Source organism: Aquarana catesbeiana, linkage group LG02 (genome assembly GCF_042186555.1).
Source record: "Aquarana catesbeiana isolate 2022-GZ linkage group LG02, ASM4218655v1, whole genome shotgun sequence".
In the NCBI taxonomy this organism is placed as follows: domain Eukaryota; kingdom Metazoa; phylum Chordata; class Amphibia; order Anura; family Ranidae; genus Aquarana; species Aquarana catesbeiana.
Window position 1 is genome coordinate 406,045,705 of NC_133325.1, and position 21,660 is coordinate 406,067,364.

The window sequence follows — 21,660 nt, forward strand, 5'->3', positions numbered from 1 at the left end:
CCTGCCCTAGCCTGTCTGTATACCCTAGCCTGTCTGCATACCCTAGCCTGTCTGCATACCCTAGCCTCTCTGTATAGGGGAGGGGCCAGGGGTGGAGCAGAAGGAGGGACCGGGGGGGTGAAGGGGGCCCCATGATTTCTATCAGTGGCCCTGTGCACAGGTATCAGGTTACTTTCACCCTTTTAAGGTGAATATAGGTGGCATTACAATGACTCATCAACCACTTGCCGCCCCCGCTATACAGCCAGTGACAGCTGATCACGGAAGTAAACAGAAGCTGGCTTTTTTTTTCCACACGATCAACGTGAGAACAGAAGCCGGAAGCCGGTAACCGGCTTCTGTTACAGGGAAATCGGTCCCCTCAGTGCCCATCAGTGCTGCTAATGAGGACAAGCTATCAGTGCCCACCAGTGCCACTTATAAGTGCTCACCAGTGCTGCTAATCAGTTCCCACCAGTACTGCCAATCAGTGCCCACCAGTGCCATCTATCAGTGCCTTATCATCACTGTCACCTATCAGCGCCACCTACCAGTGCCCATCAGTTCCGCCTATCAGTGCCCATCAGTGCTGCCTATCAGTGCCACCTATTAGTGCAGCCTCATCAGTGCCTCCTCATCAGTGCCCACCAGTGCCCATCAGTGCCAACTCATCAGTGCAGCCTATAAGTGCCCATCAGTGCAGCCTCATCAGCGCACCAGTGAAGGAGAAAAATTACCTGTTTGCAAAATTTTATAACAAACTATGAAAAATGTTTTGAGTTTTTTTTTTCAAAATTTTCGGTCTTTTTTTGTTTCTTTAGCAAAAAATAAAAAACTCAGTGGTGATTAAATACCACTAAAAGAAAGCTCTATTTGTGAAAAAATAATAAAAATGTTGTTTGGGTACAGCGGGTACAATTGTCAAAGTGCGACAGCACTGAAAGCTGAAAATTGGCCTGGGCAGGAAGGGGGGTATAAGTGCCCAGGAAGCAAGTGGTTAAAGGGGGGAAATTATTGATGAGGAGCATAGCCTGCACATGAACAGGTACTTCTAGCAACTCCCCAGTTTTCCTTTTTTACTACTGGGGCAAAACACTCCCTCGCCTGTTCCTCCCTCACCTCAGTCATTTACAGGCTGCTCAGGAACTCCACTCAGAGCTGCTCCATCCTGCACCTGCACCAAGACAGGAAGACCGAAAGATAAAGATTTAATGTATGTGATGGACAGCGCTCCCTGTCCATAGTTTACAGGCTGCACTGCCTCCTGCTGCCTCCCCAGCCAATGGGTATTTGAGGTTCCCCGTTAGTCCCTCTCTCATGACATAACCTGTCATGGCTTGCTAGTTTATTATGTGGGCGGGCGGGAGGACATGTAGTAGATTCAAGGGGAATAGTGACGACCCTCATGAACATCTTTCTTGCTGGGCCCCTTTGCTGACCCAATGGGACCCAGCCTCCTAATTTTCCTAAATTATAAAAAAGACACATATCAGTGAGATGTTAAAGCTGCACACCCCAGAACAAATAATATGGGAAGGTTCCCTCAAGGGTTTTTTTTAGCAGCAATGTAACAAAGTCAGAGAAGGGGATAAATAAAAAAAATATTTATTTTGAGAAATATCCAATATCATGTGCAATTAAAATATGAGCTCTGGTTAAACAGTACATATTCCATAGTGGACAATGCAAACACCCATATACATATACAGCATTACATTACATAATGTTAGCTGTGTGGATGCCCTGACCCCTTTTGACCTGTGCAGATGCAGTCTTCTTCTGGGGGATAGTTTGTTCTAATACAATGCATTCAACATTTCAAATTAAAAAAACATTGCATCATGCACCAAATTACATATACATAGTAGTGTTATATTTACCTCTGAAGAATGAAATGAAATGATCTGAGATTGTAGGCCACACACCCGCCCACCTTAACCACTTCCCGGCTACTTCTAAATAACCAAGACAACACAACACCATTTTGGCAAAATATTTGGCCGCGGCACCTTTATTGGTTTTAAACATCGAATTGTATTTTCTTTTTTTTTTGCTAAAAATAACTTTATCACAACTCTAATACCAAATTATTAAACAGCCCAGTTTTCAGAACTCAAGCAGCAAGTCATCAACATTCTACAAACACCAAACAGTCCCCCCTGGAAATCCAGGGTGACCCCACCACATAGGAGGTGCACGCGACTGGGGGGGGAGGGAGTTCTGCTGCTGCTTCAGTCCAGGGGAAAAGGAATAAGCCCCACCGCAGCTGCCCTTTGTAGACCACTCCAGGCTTCCAGCACCTTCCCAGTAATCCTATTGGATCTTCCGAACCTGTAATACAGAACTCTTAAAGAGACAGTAACCTATGTCTAACCGTAGCCTCTAAACTTACCTAATCTAAATGCCTACCATACGTGTGCTGGCGACAATCTCACACAGATGGGCCCAGAATGTGTGCCCCCCTTTTTCATTATAACCAGAGATTTGAAAGCAGTTGGATGATCCAAAGGGCTCCACGATTGTCCTCACCTCCCCCAAGGATGGAACTCAGCTCAAGAGGGCTTGCAAGGAGCCACACTTTTGACACCCTCAGGGGAAGAAGAGGAACCACCCCAACTCCTAGCACAGACAAATATACATGTGGCACTGGTACTGAAATCCTATAATACTGAAGTCCAAGTGGCCAGCGACCCACTCAGACAGCTGAGACAGCATACCTTCTACTGACCAGTGTGATGGATGCCCCACAGAGCGTTTACCCACAGATGTACCCATCCTTGTCTACCTAGATGTAAGTCACTATGTGTTTGTATTAATACACACTTTTACAGTCTAACTCAGAGGCGCCTGCATTTGTTTTTCCTAGCACAGATCCTGGTGTGCTGGTTATTTTAGGTCCTCATAATTATCTTATTTTTTAGACTGAAGTTATTTCTAAGGTACTGGCTACATCACATGTGTTCAAAAACAGTGCAAATATAATGCTTTACAGGCCTTTAACCTTGAACTTAAACTCAAAATTAATTCCTTTAGCCTAAAGAGTACCCATGGCACACATCAAAACAACATTTGAGGATTTAATAATAAGCTCTGCATAGATAGAAATTCTATATGTGTCTTCAAAAAGCATGTGTTCTGCAGGCTAATTCCTACTGGCATTTATTTGGTGAGGATGCTGCTATATTGCTGGTTGCCAAAGATATAACTTCTTCTACAGTCTTAGCATAGGGAGAATCTTCGAGAGTTAATGTTCATCTTAGTGACTCCAATGTGCTTGAGGGGAGTAGAAAGGGAAAAAGCAGCCCGTGGAGGGATGTTGCAGAGCAAGTCAGAGTCCTCATCACAACCCTCTAGGTCAAATGTGGCATCATCCAACATCTCCTTATGTCTCTCACAGGTTTGCTCTATTTTCAGTTGGGACATTCGAGACCTGAGCAGCATCAGTTGGCGGGCTAATTGGTGGTCCACAGCCTGCATTTCATGCTGTTGAAACAAACAAAACATAGTAAGTGCATGTATTAAATGCCTTTACTATAACATTGTGTAGCGCACCCCCCAAGAAGTCGCAAGTAAACTTGGATTCCCCCCACCCTGCACAGTCAGGCACACCGAATTTTCACGCATTTTCTTATATACAGTCTCTATATACAGCTCCTCTTCTTGAGGATGAGGATGCCTGACAGTCATTCAGACAGATGGTCCATTACAAGCAGGAACCTGAGGCCCCTTAGTTATGTAGCAAAGTTCAGTGTCAAGCTTACATTCCTCCTGTGGCTACTGATCCCAGCACCACCTCTTCAGGCACTGCCAACCCACCTAGCTGCAGCTGCCCCTTTCACTAGCCCTCCAGACTATCTTCCCCCCACAGTCCTCCAAACTGACACTCACCAGCCCACCCGGGTGACTCTCAGGAGATCTCCCAGACCTGCCGACCTTCTCCTGCTGTCCTCTCCTTGCTCCCGTGCCTCCAGGAAGGATTTCCTCTGTGTGTTGTAGGGGGGGATCTTCCAGCACCCAAGCCCCAGGCCCAAGGCCCCTCCCCAGACTAGGGGGTGCCCTCAAGGGTCACAGACAGCCTTCTCAGCACTCCATCTCCATCTTCCACCTGACTGCCCCTGCTGGCATAAATAATGTCTATTTATGAGGTGGCCTGCCCCCTTCCAGCCCCTTTTGCTGTTGATTGGTTAAGGACTTCATGAATATGCATGGCAGCCCCTCCTTACTCCCATCCTCTAGTTTTGGAAGTTTCTACCAACTTCCAAACCAAATGGAAGTGCCAGAGAGTGCCATCCTCTATTTTTGGAAGTTTCTACCAACTTCCAAACCAGGGGGAAGTGCCAGAGAGAGCTGCCTGATGAGCAGGGCTGGTGCAAGGATTTTTGACACCCTAGGCAAAACCTAATTTTGTCCCCCCTTGGCTCCACCCCTGACCCCACCCCTTTGCCCTGCCCATGTATACCCCACCTTTTTAATAAATCGCCCATCAAATTCAGCCTCACCAGCGCCCATCAATGCAGCCTCACCAGCACCCATCAAATGCAGCCTATCAGCGCCCATCAATGCAGCCTACCAGTACCCATCAATGCAGCCTACTAGTGCCCATCAATGCAGCCTCACCAGCGCCCATCAATGAATGTTTGCTTGCTTCCATTCATTCGGGAGTTGGGACACAGACACAATCCTCCGTCGCTGCTGCATCTCTGACACTATGTGCGAATGGAGCGGCGGCTGCCTACTGATGCTGAGACATAGTTGCTTGCTGCAGAGAGAAGAGAGTAGGAACACTAGTGAACAGGTGCCCTAGGCAGCAGTGCGCCCTTGGTGGCTACTTAGTTTGCCTAGTGGTAGCCCCTGCCCTGCTGATGAGTCATCCAGCCCCTGAGTCACTGAACCTTGAAGAAAGACTCACATCCCAAGCCCAGCTCTCAGCCAAGCTAAATTTTGCTAAAACTAAACAACTACTTCTAGCACACACTAGAGCAGGGGTAGGCAACCTTAAAGAGGTAAAGGTCTACCTGAACAACACGGGAGAAGTCAAAGTTCACCGGGCACATTGTCGCCTCCTCACACCTGATTTAAGGCCTCTAATAGCAGCACTACTGTGTCGCAAACGCGTGCATTGCATGGCAATCATGGGTTTAAATCAGTTGGCAAGAAGGCAACATATCGCCTCCTCACCACCTATCAACACCCACTCGGATTGCTTTTTAGAGTAGCAGCACTTGTGCTGCACTTGTGAATGAGCCCTTAGTTGCATTTAGCAGCGGCACCCTTAGAACTTATTCACACGTAAAGTTGGAGGTGGTAAAACAGCAAGATATAATAGAAGTCTATGGGTAAGCACAGCAAACCTGTAGGAAAGTTGCAGATGCACTGCGCTGCACCCGCGGTATGGGTAAACCGCAGCACATCTGTGTGAAAGCAGCCCTATACTATTATGTCCAGTGTATTAATTCACACTGAGCTGAACAAGATCTCTTTCCTGTTGCTGGCACTACTCTGGAGACTGCTAGCCAGGATAAGAGGTGGAGTACAGTTGGTATCATTCTGCATGGGACAGGAGCCAGCACTACAGAGGAGGCATTGGCTTATGCGGCTCTTGCTCCCTTTTACAGCTCCAACTTTACAAGTAGTTCCTCTGCATTGTACTCTGTTTAATGCTCTGGAATGGCAGGCAGCAAGTCCAGACCGAGATCTACCAGTCATCTGTCCACGATCTACTGGTAGATTGCAATCTACAGGTTGCTGACCCCCGCACTAGAGGATGCTACAATTGCTTGTAACACTGCTGGCAAAAATGGATGGCAGCAGACTTATACTGACCATACACAGCTCAAATTCTTTTGTTCAGCCCCATGGACTGAATAAAAGAAAAACAGTAAATTCTCCCATCCAGTGAAATAAAGTGTGGCGCTAATAAAGAAAGTGATGTCAATCAAACAACAGTGATATCTAAAGGGAAGGTGCAAGGCCCTGGAATGTGTACCAAATAGACTGGTGATGGTCTAATAGAGTGTGCAGAGAGATATCTCTCCAAAAAACACCGCAAAACAAGTAAGCAAAAATAAAAATAGAAAATAAAATAAAACAAATGTGGGGACAAATACATACGGTTAGGAACATATCTATATCCAATATATCAATTGTGGATGGAATAGCACATTTTAAGAGTGACTCAAAGATAAATCACAATGGATATATAATGAAAGAAGCAACAATGTGATGTGCATTAACCCAAAAATGACGTGTTCATCAAGACAGTACCATGGTATGAAGCCATGGGTCAATTAAAGTAGTGGATATGTGCAAATATTTAAAGTCCATCACTGTGCAATGGGGTAATCACAAATATCCCAGTGACACCCTGGGTGCGTACAGTCCTCATATATGGTAAATGGGGACTATTGGAAGTGTCTCTGCATGTAGATGGATTCTTCTCTTGATATGGTGGTATTATCCCAAAGAAATAAGCATAAAATGCCTTTACCAGACAAGGTGGACTCACAGGCCCTTGGCGGTGAGTCAAAAGAGCTTGTACCGTCAAACGGCTGGAAGATCTCTTTGATTTTTGGGCTATTTTTCCACACAGTCTGGTCTACTTTGATGACCGAGGCCGAACATTGAAGACACCCAAGTCCGGTCCAACCTCTTCAGGGACACGCCATCCGGTGACATCTGATGGGATCCTGATCTGGATTATTGTACGGTTCGCTGCACTACACTGTTTGACGGTACAAGCTCTTTTGACTGACCGCCAAGGGCCTGTGAGTCCACCTTGTCTGGTAAGGGCATTTTACGCTTATTTCTTTGGGATAATACCACCATGTCAAGAGAAGAATCCATTTACATGCAGAGACATTTCCAATAGTCCCCATTTACCATATATGAGGACTGTACGCACCCAGGGTGTCACTGGGATATTTGTGATTACCCCATTGCACAGTGACGGACTTTAAATATTTGCACATATCCACTACTTTAATTGACCCATGGCTTCATACCATGGTACTGTCTTGATGAACATGTCATTTTTGGGTTAATGCACATCAAATTGTTTCTTTTTTCATTATATATCCATTGTGATTTATCTTTGAGTCACTTTTAAAATGTGCTATTCCATCCACAATTGATATATTGGATATAGATATGTTCCTAAACGTATGTATTTGTCCCCACATTTTTTTATTTTATTTTCTATTTTTATTTTTGCTTACTTGTTTTGCGGTGTTTTTTGTAGAGATATCTCTCTACACACTCTATTAGACCATCACCAGTCTATTTGGTACACATTCCAGGGCCTTGCACCTTCCCTTTAGATATCACTGTTGTTTGATTGACATCACTTTCTTTATTAGCACCACACTTTATTTCACTTCATACATTTACAATAGTCAGATTGTTGTGTTGGCTGCTTCACTACTTAGTTTTTTTTAGGAGTTGGCACAATTTTCTATATAATTTCATACAATTCTCCCATCCACACTAAGACAGTTTGGATGGAGGAATCTCCACTGCTGGCTAATTGTAGTCAAGCAGTTGTGGCACTTGCAGTTGCATGTAAACCTGCATCTGATAGAATTATGCATTTGTTTGGATAATAATTCTCCAACCCACTCAGTCGATTTTTAAATCCACTTTTTTAAGGCCAATTCAGCAGCAATGGGCCTTAAACTAGTTGCAAAGACAGAAACTGGAAGTTTCAGAATTTTCCTCAATATACTGAAGCTTGTAGTTTGTGTTAGTGTTTGTCAAACTGTGAGCTCCAAAAGTATAAAACAAAAGGTAGTTGCTGTTTAAAGCAGACCTTCACTCACTCTGGTGAGTCTATCTTCCTGGCTCCCTCCCACCAATTTTTTGTCACATTTCATAAAAGACTGCAGGAGTAGGACAAACAGCAACCCACGTGCAGAATTGGCATGCATCATCATGGGCTGGCTGCCTGAACCCAGAAGAGCTAACCAGCTCATGATAACGAAGGTGGACCAAGATGATGGTGGCATGAGACCTAGGCTGTTACACCTGAACCGCGGATTGCATCAGGAAAATGCTGGATCCACTGGGCAGGTGAGTATGTCATTTAAAGACAAAGCTGCATGACAGCAAGGAGGGAGTTAAAAAAAAAGGCAGAAGGCACTAGGCACTAAAGTTACTCTTTAGTGACTACTTGTTTGTACATCTGCCAGATAATAAAGTACTAGATACTTCCACTGTTTTTCATAGATTGATATCTATTCTTAATTGAAGAATAGATTGGCACATATATTAAACAGCTGCCAGGGACATTGCTAGGGTCCTTTAAGATTTGAGGCACCCCTGGACACCTGGATTGAAATGTTGCAGGGTTTGTAGCATAGCAATGAAAACCAGGTGAAGCCCACAATGTGGGATTCCTAAGCCCTCACTATTACATAGTTTTTGGCAATGCACTCCAATCTCAGCCTTCTGGGACCATGTTGTAACTTTAGTTTTTAGTATTACTGGATGCCTCATTGCTAAGTCGCCTATTGTACCTTTATTCAGTCACAACAAATCTTGTTAACTTCAACCGTGCAAACCCAAGCCTCCTATCTCCCAATGGATTCAATTATGTCTATGGTTGCCCGCAAAAATATACTAAAAGTGTGGTCACCCTCTTCCCCACCAACGATTACTGCTGTGAAAAAAGAGCTCACAACACGTCTTTATCGAAAAAAATAGATACAGAGTTATAGAACTATGCCCCTACTAATAGATTTTTTTCAAGATGGTGCTCCTTTATTGAGCACGCCTTCTCTGCGACCGAAGCAGAATCATTAATTCAAATCTACCGAATGGTAACTCAAAGCCAGCTGGTCAAACACCCTAAGGAAACCCATAGCTCAACTCAACAGTACTACAGCCCAGCTATCCAGCCTCTCTAGACAAGACCTGTGGTCCTATGGAGGACAAATCACTCCTTATTGAATATTCTCCCCTCCATCTCTTACCCCCCCATACCCCCATATTTATTGTGTTTAAGTTATTCTACTTTATTTTGTTACATTTTCCTAGTTTAGGAAAAGGTTCAGAATCTTAGTATATTGTGCACAAATCATCTCATGTGTAGTAGTTGATTTTTATTTCATTTCTTCAATTTGTTTACTATATGTACAGTATCTCACAAAAGTGATTACACCCCTCACATTTTTGTAAATATATAAAAAAAAACAGGTGAAGTTGTTTCTTGTCCCCTCGATCTTCCCCTTTTTCCTTCTCCTTCCCTTTCCGGTTGCCGGTTCAGATCTGGGTGGTGTATTTTTGGTGTGTTGAGTTTTAGGAGCACTACCATTGAACTCTGTAGAACTTGTGTTTTGATGATCTTTTGATCAAAGATGCAGCATACAGGACTTTTTTAATGCACAGCCCCTAAAATGCGCAGGAACGCAAAACAGGGCCTAAAACTGAACTAAAAATGCTGATTCTCTTGCGTCTTTCACACGGGCCATACAATACCATACTTCCATGCACCTCCATTCAGGTAGTCCCATTGATGTCTATTGGGACACAGATAAAGACACAGCTGTCCCAATATGACATCCGTGTTGGTGCAAGTGCATGCGAGTGCACACACCAACCACTAATCAAATAGTAACAGCGGGTGCAGGGAGAAGATCCCTGGACCGCTGTCACAGGGAGGGGAGGGAACGGGGAGAATGGCTGCATATGCTGAACCATTTTACATGTTCCATCCTAAAAATGGATGGAACAGGTAACATGTTCCAAAAGTGAAATTATCTTTTAATGTGCACAGATTGAGGATTAAGGTCAGCAGAGGCTGCCTATGGTCTCTACTTCAAACCACTTCCATGTAACGGGGGACTTTAATGGGAACCTTGATGTAAGGAGGAGTCTGGGGACTCTAATGTAATGGGGGGACACTGATATTTTTTGGTTCATAAATATTTATAAAATATTCAATGTGGCCCACAAGGTGAAAAGTTTGGAGACCTTGTGCCCTAATAAAAACAGTATATTAAAGTTGTTCTCATATGAACAGTACATTTTTTTAGCGTTGGCTTCTACAGTGAGGGAAAAAAGTATTTGATCCCCTGCTGATTTTGTACGTTTGCCCAATGACAAAGAAATGATCAGTCTATAATTTTAATGGTAGGTTTATTTTAACAGTGAGAGACAGAATAACAGCGAAAATTTCCAGAAAAACACATTTCTAAAAAGTTATAAATTGATTTGCATTTTAATAAGTGAAATAAGTATTTTATCCTCTATCACTCAGCAAGATTTCTGGCTCCCAGGTGTCTTCTATGCAGGTAACAAGCTGAGATTAGGAGCACTCCCTTAAAGGGAGTGCTCCTAATCTCAGCTTGTTACCTGTATAAAAGACACCTGTCCACAAAAGCAATCAATCAATCAGAATCCAATCTCTCCACGATGGCCAAGACCAAAGAGCTGTCCAAGGATGTCAGGGGTCAGGGACAAGATTGTAGATCTACACAAGACTGGAATGGGCTACAAGACCATTGCCAAGCAGCTTGGTGAGAGGGTGACAACAGTTGGTGCGATTATGCGCAAACAGAAGAAACACAAAATAACTGTCAATCTCCCTCGGTCTGGGTCTCTATGCAAAATCTCACCTCATGGAGTTTCAATGATCATGAGAACAGTAAGGAATCAGCCCAGAACTACACGGGAGAGTCTTGTCAATGATCTCAAGGCAGCTGGGACCATAGTCACCAAGAACACAATTGGTAACACACTATGCCGTGAAGGACTGAAATCCTGCAGCGCCCGCAAGGTCCCTTGCTTAATAAAGCACATGTACAGGCCTCTCTGAAGTTTGCTAATAAACATCTGAATAATTCAGAGGAGAACTGGGTGAAAGTGTTGTAGTCAGATGAGACCAAAATCGAGCTCTTTGGCATCAACTCAACTTGCTGTGTTTGGAGGAGGAGGAGGAATGCTGCCTATGACCCCAAGAACACCATCCCCACCGTCAAACATGGAGGTGGAAACATTATGTTTTGGAGGTGTTTTTCTGCTAAGGGGACAGGACAACTTCACTGCATCAAAGGGAGGATGGACGGGGCCATATACCGTCAAATCTTGGGTGAGAACCTCCCTCCCTCAGCCAGGGCATTGAAAATGGGTTGTGGATGGGTCTTCCAGCATGACAATGACCCAAAACACATGGCCAAGGCAACAAAGGAGTGGCTTAAGAAGAAGCACATTAAGGTCCTGGAGTGGCCTAGCCAGTCTCCAGACCTTAATCACATAGAAAACATGTAAAGGGAGCTGAAGGTAAGAAGTTACCAAATGTTAGCCTAGCCTCGAAACCTTAATGACTTGGAGAGGATCTGAAAAGAGGAATGGGACAAAATTCCTCCTGAGATGTGTGCAAACCTGGTGGCCAACTACAAGAAACGTCTGACCTCTGTGATTACCAACAAAGGTTTTGCCACAAAGTACTAAGCCATGTTTTGCGAAGGGGTCAAATACTTATTTCACTCAATAAAATATAAATCAATTTATAACTTTTTTGACATACATTTTTCTGGATATTTTTGTTGTTATTCTGTCTCTCACTGTTAAAATAAACCTACCATTAACATTATAGACTGATCATTTCTTTGTCATTGGGCAAATGTACAAAATTAGCAGGGTATCAAATACTTTTTTCCCTTACTGTATTTATTCCTCCACATTCTGCCATTTTAGACAGGAAAGACACTGATTCAAGGTAATGCTGTGTACACACGACTAGACTTTTCGACAGCAAAGGTCCGACTGAACTAATCCGCCGGACAATTCGATTGTGTGTGGGCTTCATCGGACCTTTGCTGTCGAAAAATCAGACGGACTTTAGAAATAGGACATGTTTCAAATCTTTCCGACGGGCTCGAGTCCGGTCGAAAAATCCGTTCGTCTGTATGCTAGTCCGACGGACGAACAACGACGCAGGGGCAGCTATTGGCTACTGGCTATGAACTTCCTTATTCTAGTGCAGTCATACATCATCACGTTCGAATCAGTCGGACTTTGGTGTGATTGTGTGTAGACAAGTCCGTTGCGTCGGAACTCCGTTGGAACTCCGTCGAAAGTCAGTCAAAAAGTCCTTCGGAGTTCAGTCCGTCGAAAGTCCGCTCGTGTGTACACAGCATTACTGGTAGGGATTCAACTTTGTGTAGAAAATCAACAACATCGAGTTATATTAAGCATCTGAAATTTTCACTCACATATTTTTAAAGTTTAGGTTTCCTTTCTGCTGCTGCCTTGCATTCCTACTTGTAAAGATCTTGAACCACTATCATTCAATCACTACTTTACCACCAAACCTGAATTATGATTTCAAGGAAAAAATATGTGTAACAACTGCACACAACCTGGGCTTACAGCAACGTGTAAACAGCTGTGCAATAACCAATCAAATTTAAACTTTTATCAACCTGGAGTAGGTGATCAAGTATAAGCTTAAAACTGATTGGCTAATGGGCACTCTTCATACCACTTTTACACTATACTGTTAATTTAATGATTTATGGGGTTAGATGCTGGAACTCCATCAATCTTGTTTTACCAGAACATTAAAGTGGTACTAAAGGTAAAATAAAAAAATAACATATGAGCGTAAGCTCCAAGATACCCCCACAATACCCCTTCTCCGGAAAATAATCAGTCTCCGCTCTACCCTTAAAGAACTCGCACTAGGCCAAGTAGAAAAAGCACTGATTAGACCGAAACAAATGTTTTATGATAAAGGAAACAAGGCGCATTCCCTTTTAGCCAACAAATTACGAGACAAATCCCATATGCAAACACCACATCAAATTAAAAATAAATTGGGACAAATGGTATCCCACCCTACGGAGATTGCCCATGCTTTTGCAGACTTTTACAAAAACCTATACAACAACCCAGACATACCCAGTAACCCCCCCTCGCAGGACTTATCCCACAAACTGCGACAGTATCTAGAATCCAGCGGAATCCCCCACTTGACACCAACTGACTTGCTAGCACTGAATGCACAGATCACAGACGAGGAAATAGAACTGACTGTTAAAAGTTTGCCTTCACATAAAGCCCCAGGACCAGACGGATTCCCATACGAATACTACAAAACGTTCCTCCCCACCTTACTCCCACATATGCGCAGGATATTTCAAGCCTTCCTACAAGACACCCCCATACCTCCAGACATGCAACGTTCCTTTATTACGCTTATACCTAAACCGGATAAAGACCCCTCCATATGCGCTAGTTACAGACCCATTGCGTTACTGAACTCCGACCTAAAAATTTTTACCAAACTCCTTTCCAACCGCCTCAATCAGATCCATAAAGACCAGGTGGGATTTGTCCCGCTCAGACAAGCGGGTGATAATACTAGAAAGGTTATAGATCTGGTGGAGGTGGCAAACAGGGTGGACCAGGCGTCCTTGCTGTTAAGCCTGGACGCGGAAAAAGCATTTGATCGGTTGGGATGGCCTTTTCTGTTCGCCACCTTTCAATTTATGGGATTTCGGGGACCTTTCCTACAAGCAGTCAAACACTTATACACTAATCCCTCATCCCAAGTTAGAACCCCCTTTGCACTCTCTCCAACATTTTCTGTGACGAACGGGACTAGACAGGGGTGCCCACTCTCGCCCCTCCTATTCGCACTCTGTGTAGAACCCCTAGCAGCATCCATCAGGAGCAACCCAGATATTAAGGGAATTTCAGTCAGAGGTAGAGAATTTAAGATCTCCCTCTTCGCCGACGATATTATACTCACACTGACTCAACCCCATACTACCCTTCCGATCCTACATACAGAACTAAGCCGCTTTAGAGCCCTTTCAGGATATAAAATAAACGAATCAAAATCAGAAGCACTCCCAATTAATATCCCGGCCACCGAGGTCACACTCTTAAAATCCAACTTCCCGTTTACATGGAAAACAACATCCCTGAAATATCTGGGGACGTACATCACCCCCAAATTTAACACCCTGTATCAGGAGAACTTTCCCCCATTATTCCGCTCAATTAGATCCTCATTGCTCCAATGGAAAAAGCACCATATTTCTTTACTAGGTCGAATAGCTTCGCTTAAAATGACTATCCTTCCGAAGCTCCTTTATCTTTTTCAAACACTACCCATACCAATTCCGCTCCACCAATTGAAAAAACTCCAGTCTGAACTCCTACAATTTGTTTGGAATTATAAAAGACACAGAGTACCGGGATCAGTGTTGATGGCGTCCCGCAATGAAGGGGGACTGGCTTTCCCTAATATTATTAAATACTACTACGCAGCTCAACTACGCGCAGTAGCATCGTGGTACACCCACAAGTCCTACAATAAATGGACAGAAATTGAGAAGTTATGGCTAGCTCCCACACATCCAAATAACCTATTATGGAGTGCGAGCGCGGATGTGGCCCCTGAACGTATGCTAGGTCCCATGTCCCTCTTGCAGAGGATATGGCGTAAACTGGCTTCTACTCATGGACTGTCATCGGAGAGATCGCTCCTGACCTCTTTTGTCTGTAACCCCAAAGTTCCGGATAGCCTTACCTATCAAATGTCACACCCCTGGACCTCCCGGAATTTATTCCATTTTGGAAACCTGGTGGATCCTAGGACACGGAAACATTTACTGATCTACAAAATAAACATGAACTCCCTAGACAGGCGTTTTATGGGTATTTACAAATCAGACACTATGCACTTACTATAACACCCAACCTACAATTTTCACCTCCCTCCCCATTCGAAACTATGATTCTGGCAGGCAATGCCCAGAGAGGGCTCATATCGGGCATATACAAGATCCTAAACACATTCTCCCAAGATGGGCAGGGCAAACATTCCTATATGACCAAATGGGAAAGGATCCTTGGTGAGGACATTCCTATGATACAGTGGCAGACCATTTGGTCCCAAGCAGCAAAGAGCTCAATATGCTCATTGTATAAGGAAAACTCCTATAAAATTCTCCTACTGTGGTACATGACCCCAGAGGTGCTCCATACTATTTTCCCTAATACCTCCGATAGGTGCTGGCGTTGCCAAGGAGCAAAAGCCACCTTCCTACATATATATTGGAGCTGCCCGCTGCTGGCCCCATACTGGTCCACAGTTCAGAGATTACTAGATCGCTTATTGGACACACAGGTCCAGGCGTCCCCGAAGTTCTTTTTATTAGGTCTATCACCACTCAAACTCTCCACCCCATATAAGAAATTAGTGCGACATGTCCTAACGGCAGCAAGATGCCTCATAGCTTTACACTGGAAACGCTCCACCCCACCAACTGCTGAGGATCTTTATGCCAGAAGGACATGGAAGTGATGGAAAAAATGACAGCCAGAATACAAGACAGACTGGAGGCACATAACAGGGTCTGGGAGCCATGGCACCTCCGGGAGGACCCGCCTTGATCAGGTAACACCACCATCTCAACGACTTCTATACCCCCCCCCCCCCTTTGTCTAAATCTCATTCCTTTTCTCCTCTCCTTCTCCTCCTCCTTCTTCTTCACCTCCCCCTCTCCCCCACTACCTACTTCTAATTTCTCCTACTGCATAGTCTCATGACTTCTACAGTTTTGGAACATATAACCGCAGTTTTGCAGTGGTGAAGCATGTATTCTAATAACATGTAAAACAAATGAACCACTAGACGACAAACATTGGACTACCGAAGGCACCTAGTAATACTTTTGTCTATGAGTATAGAAGTTTAGCATCAGCAAACTATATGTTAACTTAAGTTTATGTAACGCCATTGCACATACTGTTTTCACTGCAATGTATTGCACATGTGTTTGAAAATAAAAACGCTATTTGGAAAAAAAAAAAAAATAACATATATAATGCAGTCTGTCATCAGCATTCACAAAACGAAGTCTTTGTTTTTTCTTGCTCACCTGTAACTTCGTTTTGATCAAACTGTTATTTTTCAACTTCCTATAACAAACCAAGCTGTGCAGCAAAAGTGGAAGTTAGAGAGTTGAGACAAACTATTTAACACTGACTAGGTTGCTTACAATGGTCAGCCTTAATCCATTTAGCTAAAACCTTTATCCCAAAAGAAAAAAAAATGTTTCTGTAATGGCTTAAAAAGTGTTACCTGGAAATAGACTTCAGATTTTAAAGCCTAGTACACACAGGCTGAATGTCGGGCAGCAGGCGTGACATTCGGCCCGTGTATACTGCAGACGGTTCAGAAGAAGCCAGCTGTTCGGCTGGCTTCTTTCAAAGGGACATGACCAAAAAAGGTCTGCTGATTGTCTCCCGATCAGCGCTGACTGATTGTATTGTTCTGATGTGGGGGGGGGGGGGGGGTATGTCCCCCTGTCAGAAAACAATAGAACAGCAGGGGAGATCAATGTACTAATGTCAGATAGTTAGTACAGCGGCTGCTCTTGAGCAGGAAAGAATATCACACAATTCCCCCATCAGCACAGACAGTGCTGACAGGAGAATCCCTCCAGCTGAGCAATTGTCTGCTTCCAGAGAGGGCAGGTGGGGAAAGCCATCCCTGCTGGGAGAAGACAGTCATAATCGAAAGTGAATCCAACAGGCTGGTTGTTCCCAAGTTGATCAGTTGATCAACTTCGTACATTAAGCCTGCCCACACATGGTTCGAATCATGGCCGGTTCCTGCTGAACCAGCTGTATGGCTGGCCTAAGGTTGACTCCTTTGCTCCTAGTGGGCTGAAGGAAAAAATAAAAAAATAAAGCATTCCTCCATCCACACAAGCGAGCTGGATGGAGGACCCCCCCCCCGGGACTTGCTTAATCTGCTGTCATTCACTGTTGACAATTGTTTTCCAGGGTTGTTTTTTGACAGAAGTCGATCATCAGATCGATTTCAGTTCAACAGGGAGGGCCACACAGAAATTAAAATTCAGCCAGTCCCTGCGGAAACCAGACACATTTTTTCGATCCATTTATGCATAGCTTCAGACGGGAAGTGAGTTACTGGCCAAATCCCTAGGTGAAAATAAAATGATAATAAAGAAAAAAATCTTAAAAAGAAAATGTAATGCAGCCATCACATTTATGGATTGGTAAATTGCTATATTAAAAAAAAAAAAAATTGGGGGGGGGGAGGGGGGGAGGCTTAATACTGCTTTGCGATAAAAATATAGAATTTGCTAGATGACTGCAGAAGGAAGGAACACATGTAAAGGGTCTGTAAAGCAAAATGAGTACACCCATGTGACACATGATTCCATGTGAAAAAGCAAATCACAACAGGATTATCTTTTAACATCCATTAACAGATAATGCAGAGACACCAATAGTAAAATAGACCACATATTAGCTAAAATTCTATTAAAATAATCAACTTGGTCAAGACAGAGACATCAGAAAAATCATCAGTGAAAGGCGACTGCTCGTGACAGCTCCACTGCACTTTTCACGTTAATGTTTTCCTTGTATACTTAAAATAATATTATATAATAATAAAATAATAATGTGCCATTTCACTGAAAAATAACAGCCATGTTATACTTTGTACTAAATATATTCAAATGTGACGTAAAAATGTATAGGATTGCAGTATAACACAACATCAATATTTCAGTTTTAAAAACAACCCACTCTAAGAAAATATGTAGACTGCAACTACGGACCTGGAAATGCTAGTTACCTGGCTACCATGCTGTCTGACTTTAGCACTTTCTTAGGCACATACCTGGATCAGTGACTTTTGAAGCCAGAGACAGCTAAGCATCTATTATTTTTAGAAGGTGGTCAATAAAAAATAAGGTGTTTCGTTCTGTACAGATGTTCTTTAAGTAATTTTTTTCCTCACCAATTCTTTCCTAAGCCATTCCAAGGCTTCTTCCACAGAGCTGAATCCACACACGCTGTTTTTAGGGGTGTCCCTCTTTTCCTGGGTAACTGTCTTCGTTTTAGCCCATGGCCGTGCTTGTACTCTTTGCGCCCATTCATGGTAGGATGGTCGACGGGTCTGCAGCTTTAGTCGGGCTGCCAAAGCCTTTACAGACTCCAAATCAGGAGCAACATCATCTTCTCCGTCTTCACAAAGTTCATTGAATCTTACTGGGGTGAAAGACATAGCTGAAGAAAATTAGAAGCTAGAATAGTAATAAAAGGTGGTTTTAGTTGTAAGGATGGGAAGTGCTTTGTTGCAAAATGAGCGTTAATGCCAAGTCATGTGAAGAATTAAGCATGAGAACAGCTAAAGAACTTAAAGACATTTGTGAGTGCACAGACTGGCTCCAGTTTCAAGGTTTCCTAAAGCCACTTTGCTCTAGAAGAACGGCCTTTTACTTTTATAAGTCGCACTGTTTTATTATTATAACTGCATGAACCTCCCACATTTGCAGGAAACTGCACCCTGTAGATTAGTTTATCCAAGGTTCAGGAGAACAATAACAGAATCTCCTGAGTGGCAGCATACAGAGGAAAGGTTATTAACACTCATCAACTATGATCTATTTAAAGATGACCCTGTTCTCCTGTATACACTTATACAGAGGAAAGGGAAGGGATGGGGTAGGATGATGTGAGCAGAACATTCCAAGGTTATCAGAATTTGGAATAGATGTTTAAAGGATGGATAACTGAAACATAAAACTGTCTACCATTTTTAATTTAAAGGTACTGGAATAGAAATGTTTGCTCAGGGGACAGAGCAGACCAAACCAAGCTGGTATTATTGCTGGCAGAAGTGCTGGTTTCCAAATATGAATCTAATAATACAAATGTTTATGTCTTTGAAAAATGATTTGGTCTGGAAACCCATACCCCTGCATTTCTAAAACTGGAAATTTACATCTTGCCTACACTCAATATGTTAGCAGGAGGTAGGGTGATGGGGTGGCCATCACGTCCTCCATGTTTTCCCTCCTCGTTGGGCTCAAAACAAGGGTCACATGAAAGGCCTATCCCGGGGTGGGTTCTTCTGGGCTATGCTAGGCACTTAGTACAGGTTGACTGCCTTACACATGGAGTACCTTTACTTGAACAGATGACTGAACTTTAATAAACTCTTTCAATGTTACTGTACATGACCACGGTCACTTGTGCATTTAGGAGGGACACACAGAACCAATGCCCTCTACACCTGTCAAGCGTATCACCACTACCTCACTCCCATTAATGGTATGGAGCCCGCCATGCATCTAGCGCGGACTTCATGCATGCACATCATTTAACCCTTCTTCCGTACCTGTGTACAGCATGAGGGCCCCGGTGGTGCAGCTCTGCTCCCGTTGCTATGGGAGACAGATCGCTGCAGAAGGAGTGCTGACAACATCTCCTAGGCTATTTCACCTGGCACATGTACACACTTACAACAGGCCGCTAGAGAAACCTTTGTTATCCTTGGTAACCACTTGTGTCTTCACACTGTATGAACTCTTGTACTATTATCTTTATATCCCAATGTGATTAGTGACCCAAATTGTAGACTATGTGTGCCGGTTTCTTGCATTACATCCAGTGACTTCAGACCAGACACAGGCAAAGTTTCAAATGCTTACTTGAATAAATTAACATGGTGACATATATGGACAACATAAAATAAAGTGCAAACATTTCTTTACTGCTCCTAATCCCAGACTTGTGGCTGCCACAGCATACTTGCATAGGAAAGAGTCCTTCTTTGGTAGAGTCCATGGTTGGTGTATTCAGGAGGGACTGCAAGTCCCAGCAATTTTCCTGTGTAGTGGGAACTCTGACTTTGGCGCATTACTGAAAATCCAGACTGTGGTGGCAGCAAGGAATGGGTTCAGCCAACCCGAACCAGCCAGGACCGAACCAGCAGAACAGCAACAAGAACCCCCCCGGCAACCCTAGGGTCCAGGCCTCTGTCCCTTTATTAGCACACAGGACTGGGGTTGTTGGACCCAGGAAAACCCGCCAAGAAAATTCGGGAAGCACAATTAACTCCTAACTTCCCAGTTAGGGTAGTGCTAACCACTACCTGCCTACAAACATACAGCAAACTCACTTTATGGGTGAAATGATTTACGTATGTGATTTACACTTTTATTTTCTGGTCCTATCATGAACAGAATGTTAACTCAGATATCAGGCACACTTTCATGTGTAAGACATAACTATAGCTAGAGCAGTACATGTAGCTGTCATGGGGCTTGGGGGACAGAAGGGGACTGGCTGAGGTCTAAAAAAGGTTTGTAAAAAACTCCACTTCTTGCTATGTTCATTGTCCCCCATCTCATCTTCTTCTCATTTTTAAAAATATCATTCGATGACTTTGAAAAATGAGCACTACTTTATCTGCATCAGTCCACATACACAAAGCAGAAAGCTTAGCTGCATGAAACAAGAGGGGAGAGAGGGGCGCCAAACAGCCTCATGGTGTAGTACAATTTTATTCAGTGGAAGAAAATATACAAAAGTATGGCACTCACAAACATGGCAAAAGTGTTAAAACCCCTAAAATGGGTGCAATAGTGTTGTATTTTTTTTAATCCATTGAATAAAATTGTATTACACTATGGGGCTGTTTGGCGCCCTTCTCTCCCATCATGTTTCTTTCACAGGATTTGGTGTTCCCAGCCCAGTGAGGAGGCAACACAGCACTTTGCTTTTATGCTTTTGAGAGGGTTGTAAACCCTCAAGTTTTTTCATCTTAATACATTCTATGCACTAAGGTGAAAAACCTTCTGTAGTGCAGCACCCCCCCCCCCCCCCAAGCCCCCTTTACTTACCTGAACCTGATCGTCCAGCGTCGGGGACGAGCACAGCAGCTCCTGCCACTGTCTCGGGTCCTTATTGGATAGATTGGTAGCAGCAGGAGCAGGAGCAGCTCCTGCTGCTGTCAATCAAATCTAGTGAAACTGGAGCCGGGGGGCACAGCCGAGTCCTGCTTTCTGTGTCAATGGACGCAGCAGCAGGACTTGGGAGCTCGCCCGCATGAGTGCCCCCATGGAATGCGTTTCTCCGTGGGGGCACTTGATGTGGGGAGGAGCCAGGAGCGCCGGGATGGGGGGACGACCCCAGAAGAGGAGGATCAGGGCCGCTCTGTGCAAAAGGAGGAGCAGGTAAATATATCATGTTTGTTATTTTTTTTTAATATGAACCTTTATAACCCCTTTAATTAATCTCTCCCAGTTGTGCATAGTGTTTACAACTGTGGAATAGTTGGCAGAGTTGTCAACCCCCCCCCCCCCTGACTTTTATTACTGAGAAAACATGAAAAATATACTAATGGAGAACATTTTTTACTGACACCCTAAAATATGACAGAAACGCCTATTGTAAACTGAGACAATCAATATTTAAACAGTATAAACGATATGTAAACATTAACAATACTTGTAACAAGTAACCTGCCTAACTTCACAATTAAATACTCAAAACAGAGTGACGAAATGTGAGCATGACTAGGATAATGAATTGCCTGGAGCACTCTGGGACAAAACAGAATAATAAGTTCTGGCAAATGGCCAGATTTTGCTGAACAGTAAAGGGGCTTAAAGGAGGATCATTAAACAGAATTTGTACCCAGTCACTATGTACACTGCACACATATACTACAGTCCTTTTACCCCCCCCCCCCCCAAAAAAAATACTCCTAATTACTGTACCATAACTGACAGCCTCACAGACACATATACACCGCAGGAGAAAGGATCATTTAAAAAAATAAACGCCTCCATTACGTATGCTTTTGTACACACAAAAAGGAGCCTAAAGAACTTAATTAAAACC

The 21,660-nt window shown here is 43.6% G+C and overlaps 1 protein-coding gene across 1 annotated transcript; it reads right to left on the reverse strand.

Annotated features, from left to right (window-relative positions):
• Nucleotides 1-1,568: 1,568 nt before the first annotated feature.
• Nucleotides 1,569-18,265, reverse strand: FAM167B (family with sequence similarity 167 member B). The gene is made up of 2 exons (XM_073615370.1): nucleotides 17,768-18,265; nucleotides 1,569-3,462 (listed from the first exon to the last, which is right to left on the reverse strand). The coding sequence occupies exons 1-2, from the start codon at nucleotides 18,032-18,034 to the stop codon at nucleotides 3,199-3,201; spliced, it is 531 nt and encodes a 176-aa protein (XP_073471471.1). The 5' UTR covers nucleotides 18,035-18,265; the 3' UTR covers nucleotides 1,569-3,198.
• Nucleotides 18,266-21,660: the final 3,395 nt, after the last annotated feature.

Excerpts from the sequence above, each read along its gene's own strand:
- FAM167B (XM_073615370.1), bottom strand. The coding sequence starts at position 18,034 with ATGTCTTTCACCCCAGTAAGATTCAATGAACTTTGTGAAGACGGAGAA. Across the intron at positions 3,463-17,767 it reads AATGGCTTAGGAAAGAATTG|CATGAAATGCAGGCTGTGGA; the intron begins GTGAGGAAAAAA and ends TTGTTTCAACAG.